We start from the raw sequence: 24,366 nt of genomic DNA on the forward strand, positions 1-24,366 counted from the left end.
TGTGTGTGTGTAGATAGCTTCATAGCGGCACCGACTGAATGCAATCACTTCTGCACCAACTGCAGTCATTATGCAGCTATGCAGTGTCACTTTATGCCACCAACCGCTTTTTCCCCTAGGCCCACAAACACACACACACATTCAGAAGGTCGGAAATGAAACTGCATCGCTGCTGGCGTTCCTCTCGAACTGCTGCAAAGAGCATCATGACCAGCGATAGCTTAAGGATTATGTATGGGATTTTATTTTCGTGCACATTTGCTCGCTCCTGCCCGAGATGACTCACATTTTACCCTTGAAGGTATCTTCTTTCTCTTTCTTATGTGTTTGTGTCTGTTCATGATCGCCCATCCAAACAGACCTTTCATTTCGATTTCGCTTGTTATTTTGCTTAATGATACACTTCGGTTCTTTTGAGGCAAAGAAAAAAAAACTAAGGCCATTTTGAATCTTTTCCCGTAACTTTCCCAGGGTGCTTGGAATTTTCTCCTTGTGAGAATCAGTTTCCGGGTGATGGTTCCAGTGACTGCTCCCTTCTATCAACTGTAACTACCCCCTCTCCCCCCCCGCCACACACACACACACACACACACACACACACACACTCACACTCGTGTACGGGGAGCCGAATTCGATCACAAAGTTTCGGGCAAGTTATTTTATGGTCCAGTAAAAGACATCAGCATTGTCAGCAGGATAGTCCATTCGAACGGATTTTTGCATCGATTGAACCACATAGCAAGTCTGCATCCGTTTTCTGCTCTGCTTCACAAACATGTCTGGTGTGCCTGCACTTCATCCCTTGCCCGGGATTCAAACATTTTCGCTGACCAAGAACTGAATCTAATTTTTCAAACTACCCATTTGCTTCGAGTCCCACGTGGAAAAAAGGAAACGCAAAAAAAACTATAGTAATCCAACTCCCACTCAGTCGCAATCTTGGTTTTTTTTTTTTTTGGTGAACCGATCTTACCGAGCTCGATTCCGATGATAAAGTTTCTTTGCTTTGCCGCTTGTTTATTTACTCTTGGAATTGGCTTCTATGTGTGTGCTTATTTGCATACAAATCACACAACCTGTAGGGAAGAAGGTCGGGGAGCAAGTTTGCGTCTGACGGATCTCTTTTCACCCCAGGATGAATAACGCTTGTGGTCTGCTTTTGGGTAATTTGCAATAAGTAAGAAAGTAACATGTACAAAGAAATTCTTACGAAGCGATTTTTAGTGCAACCCTTTGAATGAATGAGCTTCAGGTTTTTTTGTGTTTTTTCATTGGGAAAAAGCATTTCCACGTCCCCATTTCCACTATTCTAGCTGTAGCACGTTCCCTTGCAACGGCTGCTGCTTTACGAGCAATTGCGATTGGATCTATCAACCGATTGAGCTCTAGCAATTCTCTATTTGCATGCTGCGCCTGATCTGTACGTGCTCCGCGCAACCGAGTGATGTATTGAAACGGGTTCGATAAGATCCATACTAAAGCGAATGGTTGGTCGGTCTCGCAGGGCAAATGGGATGACTTATCTCAGTAGCTGTGGTTGTGTGTTGTGAGCTGCTCAATCTGGCTCAATACCTTCGGTAATTTATTTCAATTCGGTTTAGCTAAATATTCCCTACCAACATTTCGTACTTATCGGTGATAGGTGCCTGTCAGATCCATTGGGGATGGATGACAGCTGATGGTAAAGGAACGACGGTCCCAGTGTCTCAGAAGCACATGACACATATCCTGCATTCGTGCAAACGTGCCACAGAAAACAGCTTGACGGTCGTGTTGACATACCAACTTTATATTTGCAAACACAAATTCATCTAGCTGCAGCTGTATGGGAGTGCAGCGAGGAGGCTGCAAGCGTACTATCGTGATAGCAAGCTTAAATTGAATGGGTATAAGCAGGATTTCAGCTTGTTTGCACAGCACGATCAAGCAATGTGGATCGGTGAGGAAGAGTTAGGTTTTAAATTTGTACAGCACAAGATTGGCAAATGGCAAATGGGAACTTTACCGGTATCATACACAAACACACACACACATCTAAACGAACTGAAATGAATCTGGCGATAATCGACACTCGTTGACCGAATGGAGAATGTCTTCAAAGGTTGCCAGTTTCGAGCGCTTCCAGAAAACCAATCCCAGCCAGCACTTGAAAGCTCGATGATTACAGATATCTCTCAGCTGGCTTCGTTCGGGGTCGGTGTTGACATGTGGTCCTGGGTGGACCATTTATTTTCCGGATCCCGGGCCTGCAGAAACCCGGCCCAGGTCACCGGCGAAGTGTCGACCGAAATCCGTTACCGATCCCTCGAAGCAATCGATCGATTGAAAGATAAAACAAAACGATAAACACATCTTGTTGCCCGATATAGACCGTGTGTTTATGTGTGTGTTATCCTCGTTGCGCATCTCTCGCTTCCTTCCCGGATGGAATGGTTCTGTTGTTACAGTGCAACCCCCTTGGGAGGTTTCGATACGCCCCGGCGAAAAGCGTACGGCTGGATGGATAGAAAATGGAAAATAAACTGTACATCAAATTGAAATCAAGCCTCCGAACGATGCTCTCGGCCCCACGATTGGATGTTTGATTTGTGAAACAGTTTGCACGCGTTCAATTTCTCCTGCTAAACGTTTAAATAGCGCCCGAATGTCGATTGTACACTGCACAATAGAATTATTGGATTTTCATTCAGTAAAATAACGATTTGTAAACGTTAAGCTTTAGAAAAACTTTACATAGGATTTGACTGAAATTCATGTTTTTTTTTATAAACCCTTGAACTGTCGATTTATGCAGACAACTTCCGCTACACACTCTCATAAGGTGGAAAAGAGTAAATAGAAATATGACTAACAAAATGAGACTGCCAGCATATCATGGAAATCGTGCACAATATGCCATGCAAGACGATGAAGATTTTATTCCTCACCCTAAGGAAAATCAAAATTCACAGTGCTCGTCTTCCTCTGTCTGCATCAACCACCCAGCGCGCAAGGACACAGATACAGCTTTTCGCAAAACAAACTACATCTAAGATCACAGACAGCAAGGCAAAATAAAAGCATCTTACACAAACACAGCCGACCGGCATGCGGCAAACGTTGCCCCAACAGAATGAACCTCCGGTGAAGGGTCGTTTCTTTACATTTTTTCCCTCGTTGGTAAATAAAAAGTTTCACTAGTGTAAAACGAAAGGGAGCAAAATGCTCACCATCAACCTCCCACTGGGAGCGGACGAGCAGAGAATAAAGCAAATAATAAAATCTTGAATAAATCACTACTTTACATGCACTTGCTTGCTGTGCAAGGGGAGAAACACTTTTTTCTTAGCCTCCGTTCGTCCGACCGTGGTGTCCGTGAATTCCGAAAGCGGGCCAGTCGGAGTTGGCTAGATTCTTAAGTCTGTGGAGTAAACTTTGTTGGCTGTAATCGTCAGTGTTGCTCATGTCACTTGCTTGGTGCGTTTGTCTGTCCGCACACCTTGCATAGTTTTCCAATCATCCGAAGGGAAACTGCTAAAAATGTAAAGCGCAACCGGAAGTTAGCCGAAGTAAAGACACCTGCAATCAACTTGTCCTTTTACAGAGCCAGTAGAGCGTTGCTTGAACGCGGATCTAAACCATAAATACATTTACCGACAAAACGGTGCCAGTCTAATAGTAACCACCCCTGCCATGCTTCAAGTGATATTTTACTGAACGTTTCACGCGTGGCACGCTATCGTGCTCCGCTTCGTGCATGAGCGACCGTACGCCTCCATCGCATGCACTGCCGGCTGTAGTACAAAGTACCATGCGCGTCCATGCATTCGATTTATCCAACAGCCGGCAAGCCACACACATGCCCACATTCGCACACTATTAAGCTGTCAAATAAGCTTTGAAGCACATTTGATAGTTTTCAATTTCGCCCAACCTTCCTGTGCCGTGCAGTACTGCCACTACCGTGCTGCCGTTATGGCCGGCGAATGGCTCGCTGGTCAGTAGCAACCAGCGCGTACCAGTACTGTATAAGCATAAAATGTTGTGTCCGGTAGTAGCCAACAAACATCAGCTTCCCATGTATGTGTGCAAGATCGATTCGGCACGGGGAAAACTGTGGGTTCTGCAATGTGCATGTGAGTACAATCGAACCGGCTGATACCGTGGCTTGACTGCAGCTAACTTTTTCCTAGCATGTAGCCGCAGGGAAGGGGCTCGAAATCGAACCCAATTCAGAGCTACGAGGTCAACGAAAGCAACACCGGGCTAAAGTGCTGCACAGACTGCAGCAAAATTAAAACAATTTCCAATCGATTGATCAGTGTTGATGCTTTTCATAAGCGAGCCTGCGAACGGCAATTGCGTATCGAGCAAACATCGCACATTTGCCGGCTCGCTCAAAGTTTGTAATCCGTTTAATCAATCCTTTTATTGAAGTGTATTTAGCCAAAGCGGTGAATAAAATTAAATGTTAACTTTGACTCCGGAGCAGACGGGATAGACTGTGCGTTTTTGTCGACATGATTCTTCTTAATTGATCGCAAGACAATTAAAAAACATAATCGTTACGGAAATTCAATAAATTTCAATCTAACGCCATGGCTTGCAATACTTCAATTGAATGACCAATGTTCAAAGACCTCTCATTTTTCAGAGACACAATATCAAAAAGTTTGGAGAAAAACTTTATAGACGATAAAACTTTTCACCATGCTCAAGTTTGCAGCATCGATTGCAGGAACATTCTATTAAGCTTGCTCCATTGCATTCCATTTTGGCTAGCGTAAAGATTAAACTGATATATTTCATTTGAGTTTTTGCACCCATCCCTCCAGCCCATTCGTCGGTTAGCAAGTATCAATGTATTTCATACATTATCGAGTCATTTCCAGTCAATGCTCTCTCTCTCTCTCTCCCTCACGCATGACACAATGGAAGTAACATAATTTAATTTGTATTTACACTTTACATAATTCAAATATATCCCAATCTATTACCGATCGTTCCCACTCGATCAGTGCCAAGACTTACAAATTCGCCCCGATTCGCAAGCAATTGCCATTATGTGGTGCCGTAAATCGTGCTTTAACACACCTGTAGCACAAATCCCAGGGCACACATTTGTCATAATCAGGCAGAACCGCGTAAAACCACAAACCGGCTGCAGGACGCAACCGCAATCATACTCCATCCTTTCCCCATGTGTCCCATTCTTCCTACCGAAACCCCTTTCCAGTTAGTTGTTCTGAAGAGAAAACGAACCCGTACAGGCCCGGCGAGGAGGGTGGGGGGCAAAACTCCAGGAAATACGCCACAAACACAATCGGAAGAAAATCGGCTAGAAATCTCAGCAAATGGATTGGCCGGGAATTGGTGGCTGAGGCTTCTGCTTTTTTTTATTCGCTCTGTTTTTTTTTCTCTCTCTCTCTCAGCCCCTTCATTGCTCCCGTTAGTCGTGGGTCGTTTTTCTTCATTTCTTGCCGATCCAATTTTTAAAAAAGGTGAAAGGGATAGAGCGAAACAGAACCAACAAAAAAAAAGAAGCTCACCCTTCTTTCCGTTCAAACAGAAGCACGATGAACAGTTTACCTTCCACCACGGTATAAACGGCGAAGGATGCAAAGGTAAAGGGAACCTTCACTCTCGACCGGGTGCGTTTTTCTGACACGGGAGCGCTAAAAATATGATGGCAGCAATGAGATGGGGTAATTTCCGGTTTCCTTCTTTTTTATTTTTCATACAAAATCATCCCCATTGCTGTTTCCCTCTCTGCCCCGTTTCCCCGTAACCGAACGGGCAGCTTATTTCTTCCTTTGTCTATCATCACCCTCTGGAGATTGAGCAATATTTGCTTCCTGGTGGGATTAGGGATGGTTTCAACGAACCCCGTCTTATCCTAAAAACTCGGAACAACCTGCAACGAAACTGATGGCTGTCTGTAAAAGCAGTGATATGGTTTAAAGGGGAAGCATAGCTTTGGTGTTTCCTTTTCGCCTCCACTTTACGCAACACATACAACAAGTAAGTGCGCATTGGACAGACGAGAGTCGATAGGGAAGCAGGGTGCCATTCCAATGGTTTCTGCCTTACCACGGGAATCACAACGTCTTCCTTCACTATGAACAACACTCACCGTAAGCAGCTATTGGCATTGCTACTTCAGGCCTGAAGTCTTCACTCTTTCGGTTTAGACACTTTTGCTTCCGCGGGTGGTACCTTCTCACAGAAAATAACTTCCATTTACGATTGTTTGTGTTGGAAGCGAACGGATGAAAGCGTATTTCTGTCCAATTGAGAAGAGAGAAAATTACCTCCAAGACTATCATCTGTAGAGTGCAATCGCGGCACAAGCCTAATGAGGGTTAGAGTGTTAATCATAAACATTCCCTTTTTATCAGCTTTTAGCATAATTTCAATCTGCTTTTTAGTTGTGCTGTTTTTTTAATTTTAAATATCGATTATTTTTGTTCCTTGCGTTTAAACAAAAGAAAAAAAGAACTTCCACTAACCGTTCCCAGACAGATGGCCCTCACAAGGCATCTGTATCCGTGTATCATAAAGTTCGATAGGAGTTCGTTCACTGCAAAAAAGGGGGGAAATTCTTTCAGTAGTTTTCTCTCACACAGTGAGCAAACAACACTTGAGCAGAAAAGCACAGGGATAACTTCTGATTCAGTCCAGCGAGCCCTATCAGCTTACACTCACATGAGAGGAGGTGAGCTTTCTGCCAACAACAAACTTTGACCAAATCCCACTTCAATCGGGAATACTTTTCTTCTGCAACAATCCGCAGCTATCAGTAAGTCAGCTGCCTTCTCGACTTGTAGGAAGAAAAGTGGAAAAATCGTTCTACAGAGTTCACGGGGTCAGAGCTCTCTTCCTAAAAAAGGATAACAGTATTGTCTGTGCCCTGATGTGCACTGCTTTATGCTACCCGATGCTGAATCCCGTGTACTCCACCGGGACTACATGAAACAGAAGTGGAAAAGTTTAGAAAATAAAACACACACCAATAGTTCTGCCATTGCAAGAAAGCATCCGTCCCCCCCCCCCCCCCAAATGACCATATGAAAGTGAAGATCATATCGAAACTTTTATCGTAATGCAAGCATCACGTTCACCATTTCCCTCGCGCTGATCGTAAACTACCGCCACCGTCACGGACCACTTTTTCAGTGTGGGGGCGAAAAAACAACACGAAAGAAATTGGAAAATCTCTAAACAATTACCCCAACTGCATGGAGCGCAACAACAACAATATTTCCAACCCCATGTGTGCATGATATCCCGATTATTGGAACTGTTGTTCTGGGTGTAAATTTATGCTGCAATCCACAGCCCTTCCTGCGAGCAATTTTCTTCGCCGTATTGCACATTGAAGCACAGCAAGTTCGCCCATAAAACGCCGTACTTTAGCACGAATTGAACGTCAAGGATGTGCACGGTAAAACATCCGATATTATGAACCATTTACGTCAACACCTCGATAACACGCGTACAGGATGTTGCTTTAGAAAATAGTGGTGGAGGTAGGAAAGCTCCAACAGTAATCGTGAGCATATAGAGTTAAAAAAAAAGTTTGCTCGTTCTAGAGGTATAAACGAAGCAAAGGTATTTAAAACAAACGAAGTCAAACAAAAAAACCGAAACACTCTCATGAAAAACACACATACACCACCTTCTTCTCTTCCCCCGTGCCCAGCTGCCAATCAAACCGTGGTGCCCCAAGAGCGAACGCATAAATAACACGATGTTGAGATTTTATCTGCCCTTTTCCGCTACTGGCACGCCATACTCCCGGAACAACATCGAAGTACTAACCGTCTAAACGAATGTGTATACGTGTGTGTGTTGCGTTCGTAACCGTTCGTGACGCTAAAATCGTGGTTAAATTTATTGCAAATCGAATTTTGCTCCCCAAAAGCCTCTGCGCTCTCCTCCACCACCATTTCCGAGGAAATGTGTGCCCTCACCCGAGGTGAAAGGATTTTGCGTGCGAAGGACAACAAATTTTCTTATCTTAAACGGTCGTCTAGGTTGGCGTGGCTAAGGAAAAAAAACGGGGACACGATTTATTGGCACAAAAGGAGTGGAGCTGGCTCGGTGACCTGGTGAAAATGGTTTCAAATTTTTGGGGACACAAATTATCGACCCATTGGCCGAGGTTAGAAGAGAATGAGGTCAGATTTGGCCTAGGATAATACATGAAAATTGATAGGTTATTAGATAAGCAGGAATGTTGTTGAAGCTTTTCTAACATATTGTTTTTATTTTATATCTTCAAACACTCTCATTGGCCACTTCCTCACAAAAACACGACAATTTCACGGCAATTGATAGGCGTTCCATTACATAGTGTCATCGTGGTACAATTTAACATGCTCTCCCTCGGTCAAATGCAGTTGTTTCCCATTCCTAGCTCCGACGGGATTTGAATCCCTCCCTACTCATCTCACGGTCACTACTGTTTGCTCTCTGACTCGTCGCTTTCTTCCCGTGGATAAGGTTAATTACATTCCACCGAGGCAACGCCAGCATGCATGCTAATATAATGTGCATTCACCTCGACACTTCAGGCACACAATGCTTGGGATCGAAATGGTTCATTTAACCGGACGGTCACCTTGAGCAACTGTGCCTGCCCCAGCACGTGTATGCACGGGAAAGAACAGCGACGGGCGGTGGGGATGGAATTCCGCTCCGGAGATATTAGCCATGAAAGATCGAGCACAACCGCTCGCCCCCGGAGATGGTAATTTCATTATCCGTCCTCTAATTAGTGCGCGTTTCATTTTACTTTCATGACAATTTAATTTGATCTTGCACCATAATGAAGTCAAACTGACACCTTCACTGCCGCCCGGAGCGGAATGGAGGCGCTTGGGTTGGAAATTATTTTTTCTCAACGCGGGGCTAGTTCGCGTTACCAGAGCTGGGATACAAATTTTCCTCGTAAGTACCGCTCTTGGAAAACAACGTATTCATTAACACAGCCAGCCGCTCCGGAAAAGCGCTGCAGCTCACACATTCCATGTAGTAGCAGTCTCGGCTATATCCAGTATTCTGGGGAAAAGAGCATTAGCGATTAAACCATTTCTAGGAGCGAGTGATTCTGCAAATTAATCGAATCATTCGCGCTCCTTGAGCCACGGAAGCTGCAACACGGCTTAGTGGCAGGTGAGTGCTCAATTCACTGTTTACATAAATCCTGCCATAATGTTGCCCGAGACCCGTGTAAGTAACCGTTCTTGGAACTGTTGTTGACGTGCTTTAATCTTGCGAAAAATTAATTCTTTTCACATCGCTCCACAATAACTTTGCGGCCAATTGCGCCGCACCAACTGCCGGGACAAGCCGGGAAGATGGTGCAAAATCTCGCAAGCGCATCACACAACTGGCGAAGATGCCGCAGCTCCGATTGGCCCCACATCTACCAGTTTTCTCACACCACGCCGTGTTTTTCTGCTTTCCCTCTCCTTCCAGAAAACCGCTGCATAGAGCTCCACTCACCGGATGGCATCCATTCGTGCATCTTGCGAGCGATGGATCCACAGGAAGCGACCACATGGTTCAACGCGCTGCACTCCGCCATCGGCAAGAGCACTCAGAAGGCGCTGCTGGACGCCAACCGGGCCCTGGTATCGATCATCGGCGAGCTGAAGCACATCGGCTGGCTGAGTCGGCGGAGCGGCGGTGAGCAGGTGAGTGCACACACACACACAGGAGCACAGCGAAAATCGGCCCCAACTCACTGGCACTCGCTGCTTTGGTGCGCCTGGTGGGTAGGCTATCAGTGCAGCAGCTGGTCGTGCGTTGCACAACACTCGGTTGCACACACAGCGCCGTTATTGGATTGGAGAGCCGTCGAAGATGTTTTGTTCACTTTGGTGGACTTGTGTTTGTTTCGCACAGAGCCGCGTAGAAAGCATCATTTCGCCCCACCCAACGACCCAACACCGCAGGCTGCTCTCGCCGGCGAAGGTTTCCAAAAACCTCAAACCGCATCGGGGCAGCAGAAGCATTTCGGACAGACAGCGCACATGTACAGGCACGCGCTACAGCTTCTGCTGGAAAGTTTAATTATGCTGCCCTGTTTTAATTGGACACCCGTTGCACGGTTCCGGAAGTGCAGCGTATTATTGTGTATTTTTTGCTTTGCATGATGTGGAACGCAAAAAGTTGCCTAATTAAATGGTTTGCTTTTCGGCGGAACCGTTGAGAGGCGTTGGGCAAGCTGATAGTGTTTGCGTATGTGGGACACTCTCTAATTGAGCATCAATTTTTCGGCACTTTATCAAGCACTCTGTTTATCATCAAAATGGGTCATGGAATTCGATTTTTTTTCTTCTATTTGTTTGTGAGCTGCCATTATTTATCCAACATTCCAAGCATAACCACAACACATCGACCACACCTAAAATACCTTAAGAATTCCTTGCCCTAAAACTTATCCCTTGCTACATTTCAATCGAGCTGTCGTTCATTATCGGCTCCATTGACTGTGATGTCCGTTGCAATCAGCTCGGAATGTGCACCATTTGCACTTCGACTTCGATTGCGGGCTGGGGGTTCTGGAGGTTTACTGCACGGAAAATCGAGCCCTCCCGGGTGCAAGTATGAAAAAGAAAATGGCTTCGACTAAAAAGGAAAGAAAACAACCAGTACCTTTAACCACTATTGTGTACACCAATCAACAAACGAATCGGATTGGGTGTGGAACTTTTTTTCCCTTGCAATGCTTGGTCCCGTATTCTAGGACGGCTTAGAAGAAGAGGAGCACCCCAACGGAAGGGGTGTGTGTTGTGGAAACTCATCAACTTTTATCTCTGCCTTTATTCGACCATCGTCGTTTCGAGCAAAGTTTTCATTTCGTTTGGCCCTTTTCTTATGTGCTCGTTTTTCTCACTATTTTTTTAACACATACCCCTTTTTTGCTTCATTTTCCGTTTTCATTTTCTTCTCCCCAGAACGGACGCTCCAGCTCGGAAAGCTCCGACGAACTGGACAAATGGCAATCGATTTTCGTGGCAGTAACCGATCGAGAGCTGCGGTAAGTAAAGACCATCCGTGCCGTGCCGTGTCTCACCTCACTTGTCCGCTTGTCACGTTTGTCTTCGGGATTTTATGCTTGTCTATACCTTCCCGCTTCCTCGTCGATCCCTCTACATCTTTTCCTTTTTTCTTCCACCCGATCTTTCGAGTTTGTTTGGCGGTCGTCGGTAGAATGGAGAGTAAATTGAAACCAGCAGCCAGAAAGACGGACTTTCAGCGTGTCCCTAGCGGGAAAGTTTACCAGCCCAGCCCAGCCCAGCTCGGCGTACATTACTTGGATTTGCTGCACTTTCGTTCGTTCCCATAATGGACGTATTACTGAACCGAACAGGAAAGGCACATAAAACATGCTCACTGTGCACAGCACCATGCGGGAAAAGAACGATGAATGTACCGCATATCGTCTCAGGTTTTCTCTGTCACTTTTCACCACACCCCGTTATGGTCACACACACACACAAACACGCTCTGGATGGTCGGAAATATATCTTCCACGTGGCGCTGGCATTCACTAAAACTTCTGCAGCCAAACCATCGCCCATGAAGATAATGTCCAGATGATTGTTTGTGGCTGTTTCGGACTATTTCTTCCTCCCAGTGTACGCCACTTTAAGCTGGCTGGACACCGGATGACAGTTTGATCAGCTGTTGGCCTTCCTGGTTGCTTTAAGAGCTTCAAATACACTACAATCGGATCTCGGGCTCCACATAGCACAACTCTTTTGCTTCTTTTCACATAAAGTAATTACACTTTAATGGATTAAAATATTATGAATGCTTACAATACGCAACCATTGTTCGACTCAGTGCGCCCAAACCAAACGGTTACCATCACTAACGGTTAATGTTATGATAAGTAGCGGAAAGACTTTGTCCAACTTTTACCCTTTTCCCGATGCCCGACGCCCGATGAAACCAAAATCACGTTTCCGTATGGCTAGGGAAAAACTTTGACCAAACACACATCGGTCGGAGCGGTTTTGCTCAAGACGCGGAAGCGATCCGTGACCTCCTTAGCGTACAGGAGAGCGGGGCAGAAGTCGTGGGCCCACTCCGTGACGGACGGAATAACGCATGCTTGTAGCCCGAAAGTTGATCCCTCGCGTTTGTTTGAGCGGTGGCTCCATTAAGCGTCTTGGGCTAGAACGTTTCTTCGCATGAAATCCGTTTTACCCATTGCCGTACGGTGCGGCAGTTTGAAGTCGGCTTCCAAAAGTCGATGATTCTTCGGACGCAGAACTTTGTCTTTGGCTGGCACGCTGCAAGACTGAGGTGGGAAAGTTCGTCGCTCACTCGGTCAGGTAGAAGCAGGCAGTAGAAGCGAGGAAGCTAGGTGAAACGGTGTACTGCAGTCCGAAAAGTCACGAACACAATCTTCCGCGTACAAACCGAAGAACCGAGCAAACTTAACCGTACACACACAAAACAACACATGTCTTGGCTCGTTTGGAACACTCTCTTCCCCTTGGTACTGAAACTAACACAAGTCGAACACAAATCAAGGGTTTTGGTGAGAGGGGGGAAAGCGCGATTCACGCCACTAGCCGACGGCTAGGAATCGAGTTTTCACCACCAAGTTTGGGCACGATTTCCCGAAACATTGATATGCGCCCGACGCGCAAAGACAAACTCCTGCATGTGCGTCTGTGTACCACCACCGGCGCACGTACCGACTTTTATCTAGCGCTTATCACGCTTTTCATTTTCCTTCTCCTGCGTCGCCACACCTTTTCCTCTCTCGCCGTGGTAGATATTTGTTTGCCGGGAAACTGGCTGTACGATAAATTACGCATAAAATCTTGCGGTTAATAAATGTTGCATGTAGCGTGGAAGAGCAAGGCGACCCAACGGAGGAACAATCCCGAGGAGGTACGGGCGGCAGTTATAACATTTGTAATTTTACAAATACCTTTTTCCGAATCGCGTTCTACTGACTGTTGGCCCCCTGCTCGAAGTGAAGGCAACGGTGGGAAGATGTACTTCCCAACCGCCTTGTACGATCCTTCCGACCGTTGTCATCGATTCCAAGCTCGCTACCGCTAGGAGGAAATGAAAATTTGCATCCCGTTCGGCATGTGGGTAAGCCGGTGCGAAATCTAACCGGTTGCGGAACCCAGCTTACCCAGGATACCCAGCGTATTGCCAGCATCGACGGATGGTGGGGCTGGTAAAGGCTTCTTGCTCCAAAGTAAATCCAATTACTCATTCCCTGTTTGGGGTGGTGTAGTAAAACGGGTGAAACAAAGTTCCGTTGTATGTTTTGCCAAGCTGAGTAATGTTTCACGATCTTATAGTTGGGTGCCTCTTTGGCTGAAAAAATATTTGAAAAAAGAGCCTGAAATAACGACAATAGGAAAGGTTATTTCTAAAACACATTTACAAAGTCTAACTATCGTGAATTTAACTATTGAAGTACTAATTCAACAAACATGGTCAACAAAGCAATGCTCAGCCTCAGTTTTCAACTACTGGCACGCGACGAGCTCCTCCAGGGATGTTTCTCAGTTTTGCCCGGTTTGTGTTTAACCTCCTAAAGACTCATCGTTCTGCTCGAATGCGAATCAGCGTTTCCAGATTGGACAAACATTCATTTGCTTCCATCTTGATAACGCCGACTGTCGGTGTGTGCGGTTGCGAAAGGATGAAATCGTAATTGTCCACAATGGCCACAAGTTGATGCAAGAGAGACGGTGGCGCCTTCCAAGCTTGAGCAATCGCACGTAACGCACTTTCGTATCTTCATTGCAAAGAACGTCACCACAAAACTCCAACCACACACACACATACACACAACTGTATGTACACATCTTCCAATCTCGACAGACACGAGGGAAGGTTCTGCTGTCAGCTTGATTAAGGAACCTCGGGATCAAGCATGTCTAAACTAATATCAATTCGGGGAATGTAGTTGGCACACCACGACACCAGTCAAAGGGATGGTCCGTTGGTGGTGCAGTCGTAAAAGATAATGGTGCTTCTCCGCCCTACCGTACCGAGGTTCTGGAGCAGCTCAAATTGAAAGCTAGCTAGCCAGCATCTAAACCGAACCGAAGGAATGATTAATTTGATTTACCTCCTTTTCTGTGAGCCTCCTCCGTCAGGCACATACGTACGACCTCCCCCTGCACTCTCGGTACGCATCCTTGGGTAATGGAATGAACCGAAGCATTTCGAGACGCATCCTTCTCAGTCGGCCCTTGCAGTTGAATGGATTTCTAATTGACCAACGAAATGGAACTTGTTTGATGCCATACCGGCGACCGGGAATGTCACAATCTCGAGGAATTCCGGTGGCCGAATGTCTTAAGCCATGAATCGAACCCTTGAAGGTATTGGAAAATTGGATCCTGATGTTTGATAATTAATATGCGATCGAATGGTACACGAAGCTGGAATGTCATGCTGAGTTAATTACTAGAAAGCAGGCGAGGTTTTGTAGCGGGAGTACTTTCGATTTCAATTGGAACATAATTGCATAACAAAAGATCTTTGCTGCTCGAATATTGATAAGAAACATTTCAACATTCACTCGCTAGAAGCAACCTTAACAACCCAAACTATTCGTTCGCTACGTAAATATGGCCTGATTCTAATCAACAACCGTTTACACGAATCAAAACCATACAAACAGCCACTCTCACCTCGCGCTCACTCCCTTAGAAAGGAAAATTAAGAACCTACACAACCTGTCGGGAAATTTCTTACCACGCTCAAACCACCACCTCCAATCAAGAGACACGGTTCGGGGTCGGGACTGTACTAAATCACGTAATCTGAAACCTTCCTGTCGGCTGCGGAAAGTTTGTCGTGCAAACGGTGCGATAAATTGCCATCCAAGAGGGTTTTGGTTGAATTTACGAATCCCTTCTTCGATCATTCCCCTAACGGGTGCGCAAGCTATGCAGGCGTGATTTTGTACCGCAGCGATGATGCCGTGTGAGATCGTCGGTTGGGGACAAATAAATCCCGTGCCCGAAAGTGAACGAAAAGGGGCCCTCTCACCTTAAACGGTTTGCGATAATGAAGGTGCCGAGAACGGAATGGTGCGAATGAATAATCAAATATGTAAATATGTTTCCACCAAACAGCACTCGCTCCTACTATTGCGAGTTGTCACCTTCGAAGGGACACATTTGGAGAAGAAAGATGGAAAATCAATCGCGTCAAAGCTCACAAGAAATGTGAACCTCGAAAAAAATGGATGTTTAATGAAGGAGAAACAATCTCGAGCAAGGTTCTGCCGCATTCTAATAAGATGGTTGAAATAAAATAGAATAATTATGGGAAAATAATTCATAATCTTATCAGTCCGTTTACTGCGCACATTGTGTTGCTCTATTGCAAAATAGATACATTTCACACACAATGAGCTTCAAAAGTACCTGCAAATGGTACTCATCGAACACCTGGCCATCCATCGTCCATCGTGCAACGCTTGCGACTGTCGTAAATCGCATCCCGACACTCTATCTTGACAAAATGCTATCATTCCATCTACTTGCTCACTGTTCTTCAGATTGCATTCAATGCATTTCGGCTGGACAGCCGCAAGCACTCTGCGGACGAAGAAGGCAGCATTTTGTCTGCCTTGCGTACCCGCCTGTAAGAGCTTAATTATCGTCAAAGAAAAGCAAACAAAAAAGGACATTCAAGTACCATCCATCTAAGAAGCAGCAGCGGGTACGTCTCGGTAGAAGTTTCATTCGAGATAAGGAACGTAGCGAGAAGGAGCATTTTTCAACCAGCTTTTCACCATCACACACACACACACAAACACACACAAAATGCCGGAGCTTCTCTGCCGAATGCTTCCTTAATTACTGTCAACACAAGTATTTTGTTTTGTTTAAGTTTCGGATGACTTCTTTTATGTTGCGCGCACAAACACTCCTTTCGCGCTCCATCGTCTCCGACGGGCTTCGACCAGACCGTTTGCCGTTGAACACTTAAATTGCATGCCGCTACATCGTGTGGACATTTGTACATTTCGGGGGAAGCTCGCTTTTCCCCCTTTTTTCCTCCCGATTCGATTGCTGTGCTTGTGTGAATTGCTTTCTGCTAATGTTTCGCTCCAGCACGGTGCTACTTACAACGCCGGCTGGCAAAGTGTAATGAGAATGCAATTCGTAGGAAAACGCTTTACAAAAAAACGAGTTTTTTCGGCATTGAACGAGGGCTGGCATAAGCGGAGAAACGGTGCTGAGTAAATGTTGACCGTTTCATGCACTCTTGTACTTGTACTGGCGCGGTGTCGCCTAGACTTTCATCTTCACCCGTATCTGTTTACCTTTTGCCCTGGCGCAAGGGAAGTACCCTCCACGCACCAGGAAGCATCGTTTTTGTTGCTTCATTTGCTTCATTTTTATCTTCACCCTTTTATCGACTACGGCAACGACGAAAACCAGCTCCGTGCAAACACAACGAGCACCAAAAACTCAACCCGCTGGCGGAAGAGCATGCTAGCACAATTCCAGTTCCGTGACAGTTTTTTGTTCCTCCGCCCAAAATGGACCCGCCATCAAACCAGTTGCAGCAGCATTTAACGTTGTGCTTCACCTTTGCCCACGATATATTTACTGATTTTTTTTTCGTCCACTGTTTTTGATGCTACATTTTCGTTCTAAGAAAAATCCTTGATGGGTGGCCGAGGGCTTGCGGAGGCGGAATCTAATCTTGAAATAATTTCGCCTCCACTCTCATTTTCTCCCATGTCCTCCAGGGCAAATTGAAATATTGCAAGCACCAAGCTCATTACGAAGAAGCTAGTCGAGCGATAGAGAGAAAGAGAGAGAAAGAGAGGGATAGACAGACTCGTGCAGGTTGCCGGTTCCTTTCTGTTGACCGTTGCTTTTGTCGCTACGCTTATCAAATGCTGTCCTTTTGTTTGGTTAGACATTGTGTCCAGTTTAAGGGGGGGGGTGAAAGAAGGAGAAGGATGTTTTGTATGCTTTCACTCCTATTGTTCTCTGGACTTTGTCTCGCGTTGGTGTATCCCCTTCCCCATCGTACCCGGGAGGGGTCCGTTACTTTTCCCTTGCCAGTTTTGTTTGTTTTTATTTTTGTGTTGAATATTTTCCTTGCCCCAATCCTAACGCATACAATGTTGCTTCACGTTTTGTTTTTTTTTTCACATTTTCCAATGTTTTTCTTTTGTTCCTGGTTTTTCTGTACATACACATTATCATTATTATTATTATTATTATTATTTGCCACTTTACACACGCGCGTTCCGTAAACCTGTGCACCAACCGAATGCGGATGTTTCGCCATTGTTCGTTCCATGTACCGCAACGGCAGCCTGTACGAGAGTGCACCCTGGTCGGTGGAGGCGTGGAGCAGACCGTTCGAAAGCTGTCCCCTGGTGGCCACCCGCTTAGCCGGTGCGGGCAACACATCAACCGTCGGTTCCAACTCGGTAAGTACACCCACGGCGCACAGTATTTTTGCTCTGTTTGTTCTGCTGCTCTACGCAGCGCCATTTTCTGTGTTCGGCCATTTTCATCATTTTATTTGGCTTTTTTCTCCCTCCCTCTCTCTCTCCCTTCACTTTCGTGTATCTTCCTTAGAGCACCCACTCGAGCGTGTTCTGCATCCGGTGCGGTACGACACGGGGCGTCGTTAGCCATTGGTTGCGGTCCGAGACGAACCGGGACATGGCGGCGTGGGCGCGCGTGCTGGTGCAAGGCTGCCACAATGCCATCATCTGTCAGCGAGAGTTTTCCTTCCGCTGTCTCTTTCAGGTGAGTAACAGCGGTGAGCACGAGCGTTGCCGTTTAAATCCACTATAATCAAGCTGAGTGCGCTGCGTATTGCATGCCTTTAGGCGCTGCGAGTCTTCATGAACATAATCGGATCCTAAAACCGATCGGCATTGAAATGAATTCGACTGAGTCATAACCATTCATTTCCCTAATGATTGCACTTATTTTGCGTTACTAACTTCGATCTTTAAACGCCCAGCTCACACTCGCGCACCGAACAAAATTGATCCGATCCTATATCATTCCGATAGGCCGCGCTTCATTCGTTCTCATTGCACCCGACTCCGCTCCTGTAAACTGTAAACGAATATTCAAAGCGCTGCTATCATGTTCCACTAAGCGTGCAACCGACACCTCGCACTGGGCTCCCACCGACGAGGCTAATCGTTACATAAAGCGTGATCGATTTTGCTTTAATTCCTCGCTACCCGATCCACGCTCGCGTGGCATGCTTCCAACGCTTTATCAACCGACGGTTTAATTAAAATGCTCGCCTTCATCCCAACCGAAAACCCCCGGGCCGGCACTACACACAACAGTAACTACACCTTAATCCCAAATGCTCTCAGCAATATCAAAACGGATGAGTGTGTGTGTATGGCAAAATAGAAAGCGAGAGAGAGAGAGAGAGAGAGAGAGAGAGAGAGAGAGAGAAAGGTAGAGAGATAGTTTTTAGCGCGAACGAAAAAGGAACCGTGTTTCATGCGTAAAGCTTCGGGTAGAATAGCTACGCTGGATTTGTTGGCACAACTGACCGTGTTGCTTGCTCGCGAGCCACTTCATTGACACGAGCCACATTTAGTTCGCCAATGTTTTGAGAAGCACGACGCAAAACCATCACCACGCGGCCGCCATTGGCGTACCGTACGCCGGGCACCCGGAGGTTGAAGCTATCGAGCCATTGTTTTTTTTTTATTCCCTACCACTACCCAAGCTAATCGGCCGTTTCCGTTCTGCTCGGTTTGAGAATCGTTGGCTGCTGCCTCCCCATACTCCCTTCCCCTCTTCAAGGCTGGAACCGTGCGTGGCAACGAGTGTTGCAATTTCCGCCGAGCGGGATTAAAATCCCGGAATCGAATTTCGCGTTAGCGCACGGTGCCGGGGGATCGGTTATTAATTGGCAAACGGGAGCGGTCGGAATCGTGCGAGCTTTCGATTGGCTTCCTTTTGCCTCATTCATTGGCATCGTGTGTACCGGTACCACAATTTGGTCTACCGTTCTGCCCTTAAGTAGTTCCACCCCGGCACACTCCACTCCACCAGCGTGGAACGAGAATGCAGAGGGCAAGAGTACATTTCTCGCATTACAACCACTGCTGCTGCTCCTGCTGCTGCTGCTGCTGTTGGAAGGCTATTTTTGGAACAATTTTGCCTGGTGCCTGGGCCCTTGGTGGTGATGCAGATTGCACACCAACCGTGAACGCCGTGCGTGGGTGAGAAGGAGTGCAGTCAATTTAGCGGAACCTCATCCACCGGTGCTGTCCGTGACTAAAGCGATTACGCGGGGGTGACAAAATACGACAGCTAATCGAACCAATAATTGGAATTCGGGTAACGCAGCAGGTGGATGCGGCGAGGTGAACGGGATTAACAGTGCCACCCTCGGTGGACGAAGGGCTCCGATCCGATGATGTTTTGGTGACAGTTTTCATCATACACTCATGCACACACAATCTCCGACATATAATCATGTAATCTAGACGATTTTCTCCATCAGGAAAAATAAGAAAATGCACATAATATATTCTTTCAATAACGTCTTTGCTCTGCCTCGATTCCACAGGGACGCCCTTGTCAATTAATCGTGCACCTGGACCGTGGATTTACGCTGCTAGACAGCGGGCTTGGTCCGGCTTCGAAAGCCCTCTGGACATTCCCATTCGACAAGCTGAAAGGTTCGGCCGACGATGGCAACAAGCTGCTGTACCTTGACTTCTCCGGCACGGAGGACGGTGCGGAACTGGTAAGTCGCTCTCAATGGTCTTCACGGCCCAACATCCACCAGCGAATAGCAGCCATGGTACCTCGCACTAAGGGTGTGTGATTCTCGGCACTAACATTTCAAATCTTTCTCCCCCCCCCCCCTCCCCTATTGTGTGTATCCCTACCCTCACCAGGAGCTGGACATGGAGTGCTGTCCCAAGCCGGTAGTGTTCGTGCTTCACAACTGTCTGTCGGCAAAGGTGCACTCGCTAGCATAAGCGTCCCTCGGCGCACTCGGAGGTGGTATTACAACCGGTTTAGCTGTTTACCATTTTTACTGAGCCGCCCGTCTGTAGCAGGTACGAACGGTAGAGTACTCCTGCGGGTGTCATTGGCGCGTGAGTGCTTCGCTGAGCGAGCGGATGGCACGAAACACAGACGCGCGCACACACACACACACACAGAGCAGCGCTCGTCCTTTTGATGTAATCTGTAAATATGGTCACCCAATTGTCAGCCCCGGCCAGCTAAGAGCCCACGTGTAAGGAGCTTTTTGCACTCCACGTGTGTGTGTGTGTGTTTGTGTAAGGAGTGCTGGAGTCATGTTATAGGGCAAGGTCGACCGAATCTTGAACCGTAAGCCGTACCACGGGCAGATGGTTCGTTCGTATGTTATTTGTTTGCATTCAGTGTAATAATGTTGAGTTTTGTTCTGTTTGTCGTAGTTTGTAGTGTAATAAACAGTGTTTTAGCGGGAAAGTCACACGGTCGATCAGTTGCGTGACAAGATGCGGCTAACGCACTGCTCTCTGTTCGTCATAGTAAATTATTTTGTAGCGGAAAATGGATAGTATCAGCTTGTAGGAAAAGAATGAAAGTTTGTCCTGAGCATCTTTAGCGAATGAAAATTCGTATCAACCCGAAATTTGTCAGAGGGTTTTGTGTTGTAAGTCACCATCCAGTATTTGACGTCATACAGTCCTCCCCTGCAACGCCCACACGATAGCTTATGGCGTCACGCTCGCCGTACTTCTATGCTCGTACTATTATCCCACCTATTTATTCCGCCGCCGGCAATCGGCAACATGAGGAATCTCTTTGCATAATTTTAAGACTTTGATCGACGATGTCAATCGGTGGATTAAATTAACGCCAGGCCAAGCTCTAAGCGGACTAACTAGACTAACTTTTCCGCCGTAGGTGTATACCTGTCAGAATGCGTCCGAAGGCGCCACGTGTTCTGCAACGGTGCGCATTTTTTGTGTGATAAGCATGGCGGAAGCACAGGTATCGTCTTCATTCTGCTCAAAGCGTATTCTTTTTTTCGCCTTCTTTTTCTTCGTAGAAACATACTGCTCCTAAGCGAGCCGTTGCTATCGCGCTTTGAGAATATCGATTTTAAGCAAAGAAAAACAAGCCACACCATTGATTGATGTATCGAAATTAGAAAACTTTCACAACGGCTCTTCACGCTTGAAGTGTGTTGTTAGGGCTAAAGCGGTTGTTTTATGGGGTTGGGGATAGAAAGTTGCTTCTCTGCTTTCCGAGGGGCAAAAGAGAGATTGAAAAAAACTAATTTCCAAAACTCACCAGCATGATGAACCTGCTGTATTCCCAAAAAACAGAACAGTCATTTCGGTGGGCAGTGTGCGTGTTGCACACAGCTGACATGCTGTCTTTTGACAGTTGCTTTTGCTTTTTCGTTACTTTCAACTAGTCACAAAATGTTGCAAATTGGTTTCACTTTTTCGCAAAAACTGTATTTTTTACCCCTTACTTCACGTTGTAGGGCAATTTAATTCCGCACAAAAACAACTTTTAACTTTTGAAACTTCCTTGCGCGTTTCGTGCAAATCCACCGAACTTGCTCTTCACCGATACGAACATAGTAATAGTTCATCAAAAATATCAAAGCAAATGATGAATCTACTGTCGATGTTGAGTTTCCGTTCCACTTTAAATAACTGTATCTATCCCACTGGCCACAATAACTTCATATTTCCTACTCTACTGAGAGTAATTAAAACCTTTGAACATCTTTTGAACATCATCTTTTGTTAAGATAGTTTAACAGTAATTACCTCTACGTTTACGTACTGTTTCATTTTCAATTTATATTCTTCCTTCAACAACCCGTTTCATTTCTGTTCCATTTGCGTTCATAATTCAAAGCTAATACGCGTACATCAAGAGACATCACATCTCTCATATCCATGATGTTGTTAAACGTCTTCCCAATAATTCACATACTCACACATATCGTTCTCTTCTGTATTCGACAAACCAAGACGAATGTTAAATCCATTGAAAGCAATCGAAAATACCCATAGACAAAGATAATGCATAGTTCTAGCAGCAAGACTACCATCAAGCAATTGAAAAGAGCTTCCCTAATTGCATGGGGTCAACACCAATAGAAGCAATGTGACGCAGAGACTGGAATGATGATGCAAAATAAATTGATTTGTGTAACATATCTGGCAAGGGAAAAAGGAGTAAATGTGCTAAACTGCTGCAAATCAATTCATGCTACAGAAAAACGAATGCAAAGAAAGAAACAGATGAACATAACAGTGGCGAAACGAACGGGCTAAAGCGCAAGCATGCATTGTTGAGTTTGTGTTTGTAAAATCTACTACTGTTCACTTGGAGTCGAGTTCACTATTAGACCATTTTCGTTTCTTGTTAACAGACGCCCTTCTACCACGGTACGAATTGTCAGCATATCCGCAAGGGATAAGTTTTCCATCCATCATCGTAACTGGCGCAGGAAACATGTGTTACTATGCAAGGGCATTCTCTCGGCCCAGAGCACGCAATCAATTCTAAGCGTTTACAACAACATTTCGGTTAGGTTGTCGTTACAAGAACCATTTAATACGTTTGGGACTGGAAAAGATTCAATTTTTATTACACTCTCCGCCCGGCGTATGCATAAAACGATGATGGATGGGATGAGACGATCAGTGGTGAGATCACAGGACGCCCGTAAAACGTTCATAGTATCATATCAAGCTGTACACTGCTAGCATAAGTTCTTATCTCGAACGCGTTCAGAAATGATATTAAAACGATCACATTTCCATACGATAAGCAAGATTGATCTTTCTTCCCTAATCGAACCTTCTCTCTGTAAATAAATCTCTCTTTCTTACTCCCTACAACACCCATCGCGGGTTCCCTCGTTTGCCAAGCGAAGGAAGTGCATCTGAGAGGAACAGTACCTTCAACTAATGAATAATAAGTACATCAGGCGCGCGCACACACACTAACAACCGAGTTACAGCTTTTGCCAGTGTGATCAAATGAGTTTGATACGTTCTGGATGTGTGTGGTGTGATGATCCTGAAGATTCCATAAGTGTTTTTGTGTGTAAGTGTACATGATCTTTATAGTCAGATGTAGCTGAAACAAAAAAAAAGCTGTAGAATACTAAAAGCAGTTGATGGCAATGCAAACGAAACTTTTTGCTTCTCAAAGGTTGCAAAACAAACCTAGGCGTAAACAAGAGTTTTGGCAGATTACAAGAAGCTTGACAAGCTGACCGATAGATCAAAACCCGTTTTACATCGGATGAAAACACATTGCAGAGAAGGAAAAGAAAACCAAAGTTGTACTTTAAGTGTGACGTTTGCCAGCCATCTTAACTCATCAACCGGTGCAGTGGAGGAACCTTGTACTTTGTCTTTCTTCCTAAAACTGTACGTCGTGTTCCATATAGATGTAAAGTGATGCAGTGCATTGTACGGTGGAAAAAATAGTAGCAAGCAAATGTAACGAATCGAAAGGGAGCGAATGATTGTCGATATGCTCTTCGGTTGAGTCATACGATATAAATCTAACAGAATATAATTCGATGATACATTCGAATATCTTCTTTATTCTCAAATCTGATTGTAAACGACAGCAAGGCAGCGAGAGAGAGAGAAAGAAAGAGAGAGAGAGAGTGAGAGAGAGAGAGAGAGAAAGAGAGGGAATTTAAGCAGTTACTAGAGAAAGCATTTTGTGGTGATGTTAGTATGGAAATGGAACATTAGTAGAAAGTATCTAAACGACTCGCTAGAGAATTCAAATCAGTAAGGTTGAAACAAACAAACTCAACTAATTTGTAATCAAATTTAAAGCAATTAGACAAACAAATGTATGTAATAGAAGTAATGCGTATGAAAGTTTAGCGGAGAACATGCATGCAAACGAAAAGAAGAATGGTAAAGCATTTTGAGAAGAGACGTGAAACACAAATCCAAAATTGTACGGAAATGTCTTCAAATCAATCTTTTTTCTCTTTATCAAACAAAAAAAACACAAACACACACATACACACTACTACAAGCTGGTTCAAGCAGCTTCCTAACACCATACTAAGCATTAATACTATACAGTGTTGAAGGATAGTAACAGCAGAGCAGAACGAATAGAGCGGAAAAGAAACCGTGTGCGGGCGGCCAGAAGGAAGCCGAAAGGGGGAAAAGCTACTAATCATAACGAAAGTCAAAAGGGCTTGCCAGTAAGTCCACCAGGAAAAAAAATCAAAAATAAAACCAATTGTATCATAATTGCTGACATTCCGGTGCGTGTTTGCGTGTGATTTGTTTACCGAAAGAAATGAAGGTTTCACCAAATAATGAGCTTTATGTAAATGCATTGAACT

General features: G+C 45.4%; 1 protein-coding gene across 7 annotated transcripts in view; it reads left to right on the forward strand.

The window, feature by feature from the left end:
* LOC121598918 (beta-1-syntrophin) overlaps positions 1 to 24,282 on the forward strand; it is a 100,312-nt gene extending 76,030 nt beyond the window's left edge. For all 7 annotated transcript variants that reach the window (XM_041926286.1, XM_041926287.1, XM_041926291.1 and 4 more), the window contains exons 7-12: positions 9,463 to 9,680; positions 10,947 to 11,029; positions 17,329 to 17,446; positions 17,598 to 17,771; positions 19,576 to 19,755; positions 19,910 to 24,282. In XM_041926286.1, the coding sequence (XP_041782220.1) occupies positions 9,463 to 9,680; positions 10,947 to 11,029; positions 17,329 to 17,446; positions 17,598 to 17,771; positions 19,576 to 19,755; positions 19,910 to 19,993 (857 nt within the window). In that variant the 3' untranslated portion in view covers positions 19,994 to 24,282. The remainder of the gene's footprint in view (positions 1 to 9,462; positions 9,681 to 10,946; positions 11,030 to 17,328; positions 17,447 to 17,597; positions 17,772 to 19,575; positions 19,756 to 19,909) is intronic.
* Positions 24,283 to 24,366: the final 84 nt, after the last annotated feature.

Source organism: Anopheles merus, chromosome 3L, assembly GCF_017562075.2.
Source record: "Anopheles merus strain MAF chromosome 3L, AmerM5.1, whole genome shotgun sequence".
NCBI classification, from domain to species: Eukaryota; Metazoa; Arthropoda; class Insecta; order Diptera; family Culicidae; genus Anopheles; species Anopheles merus.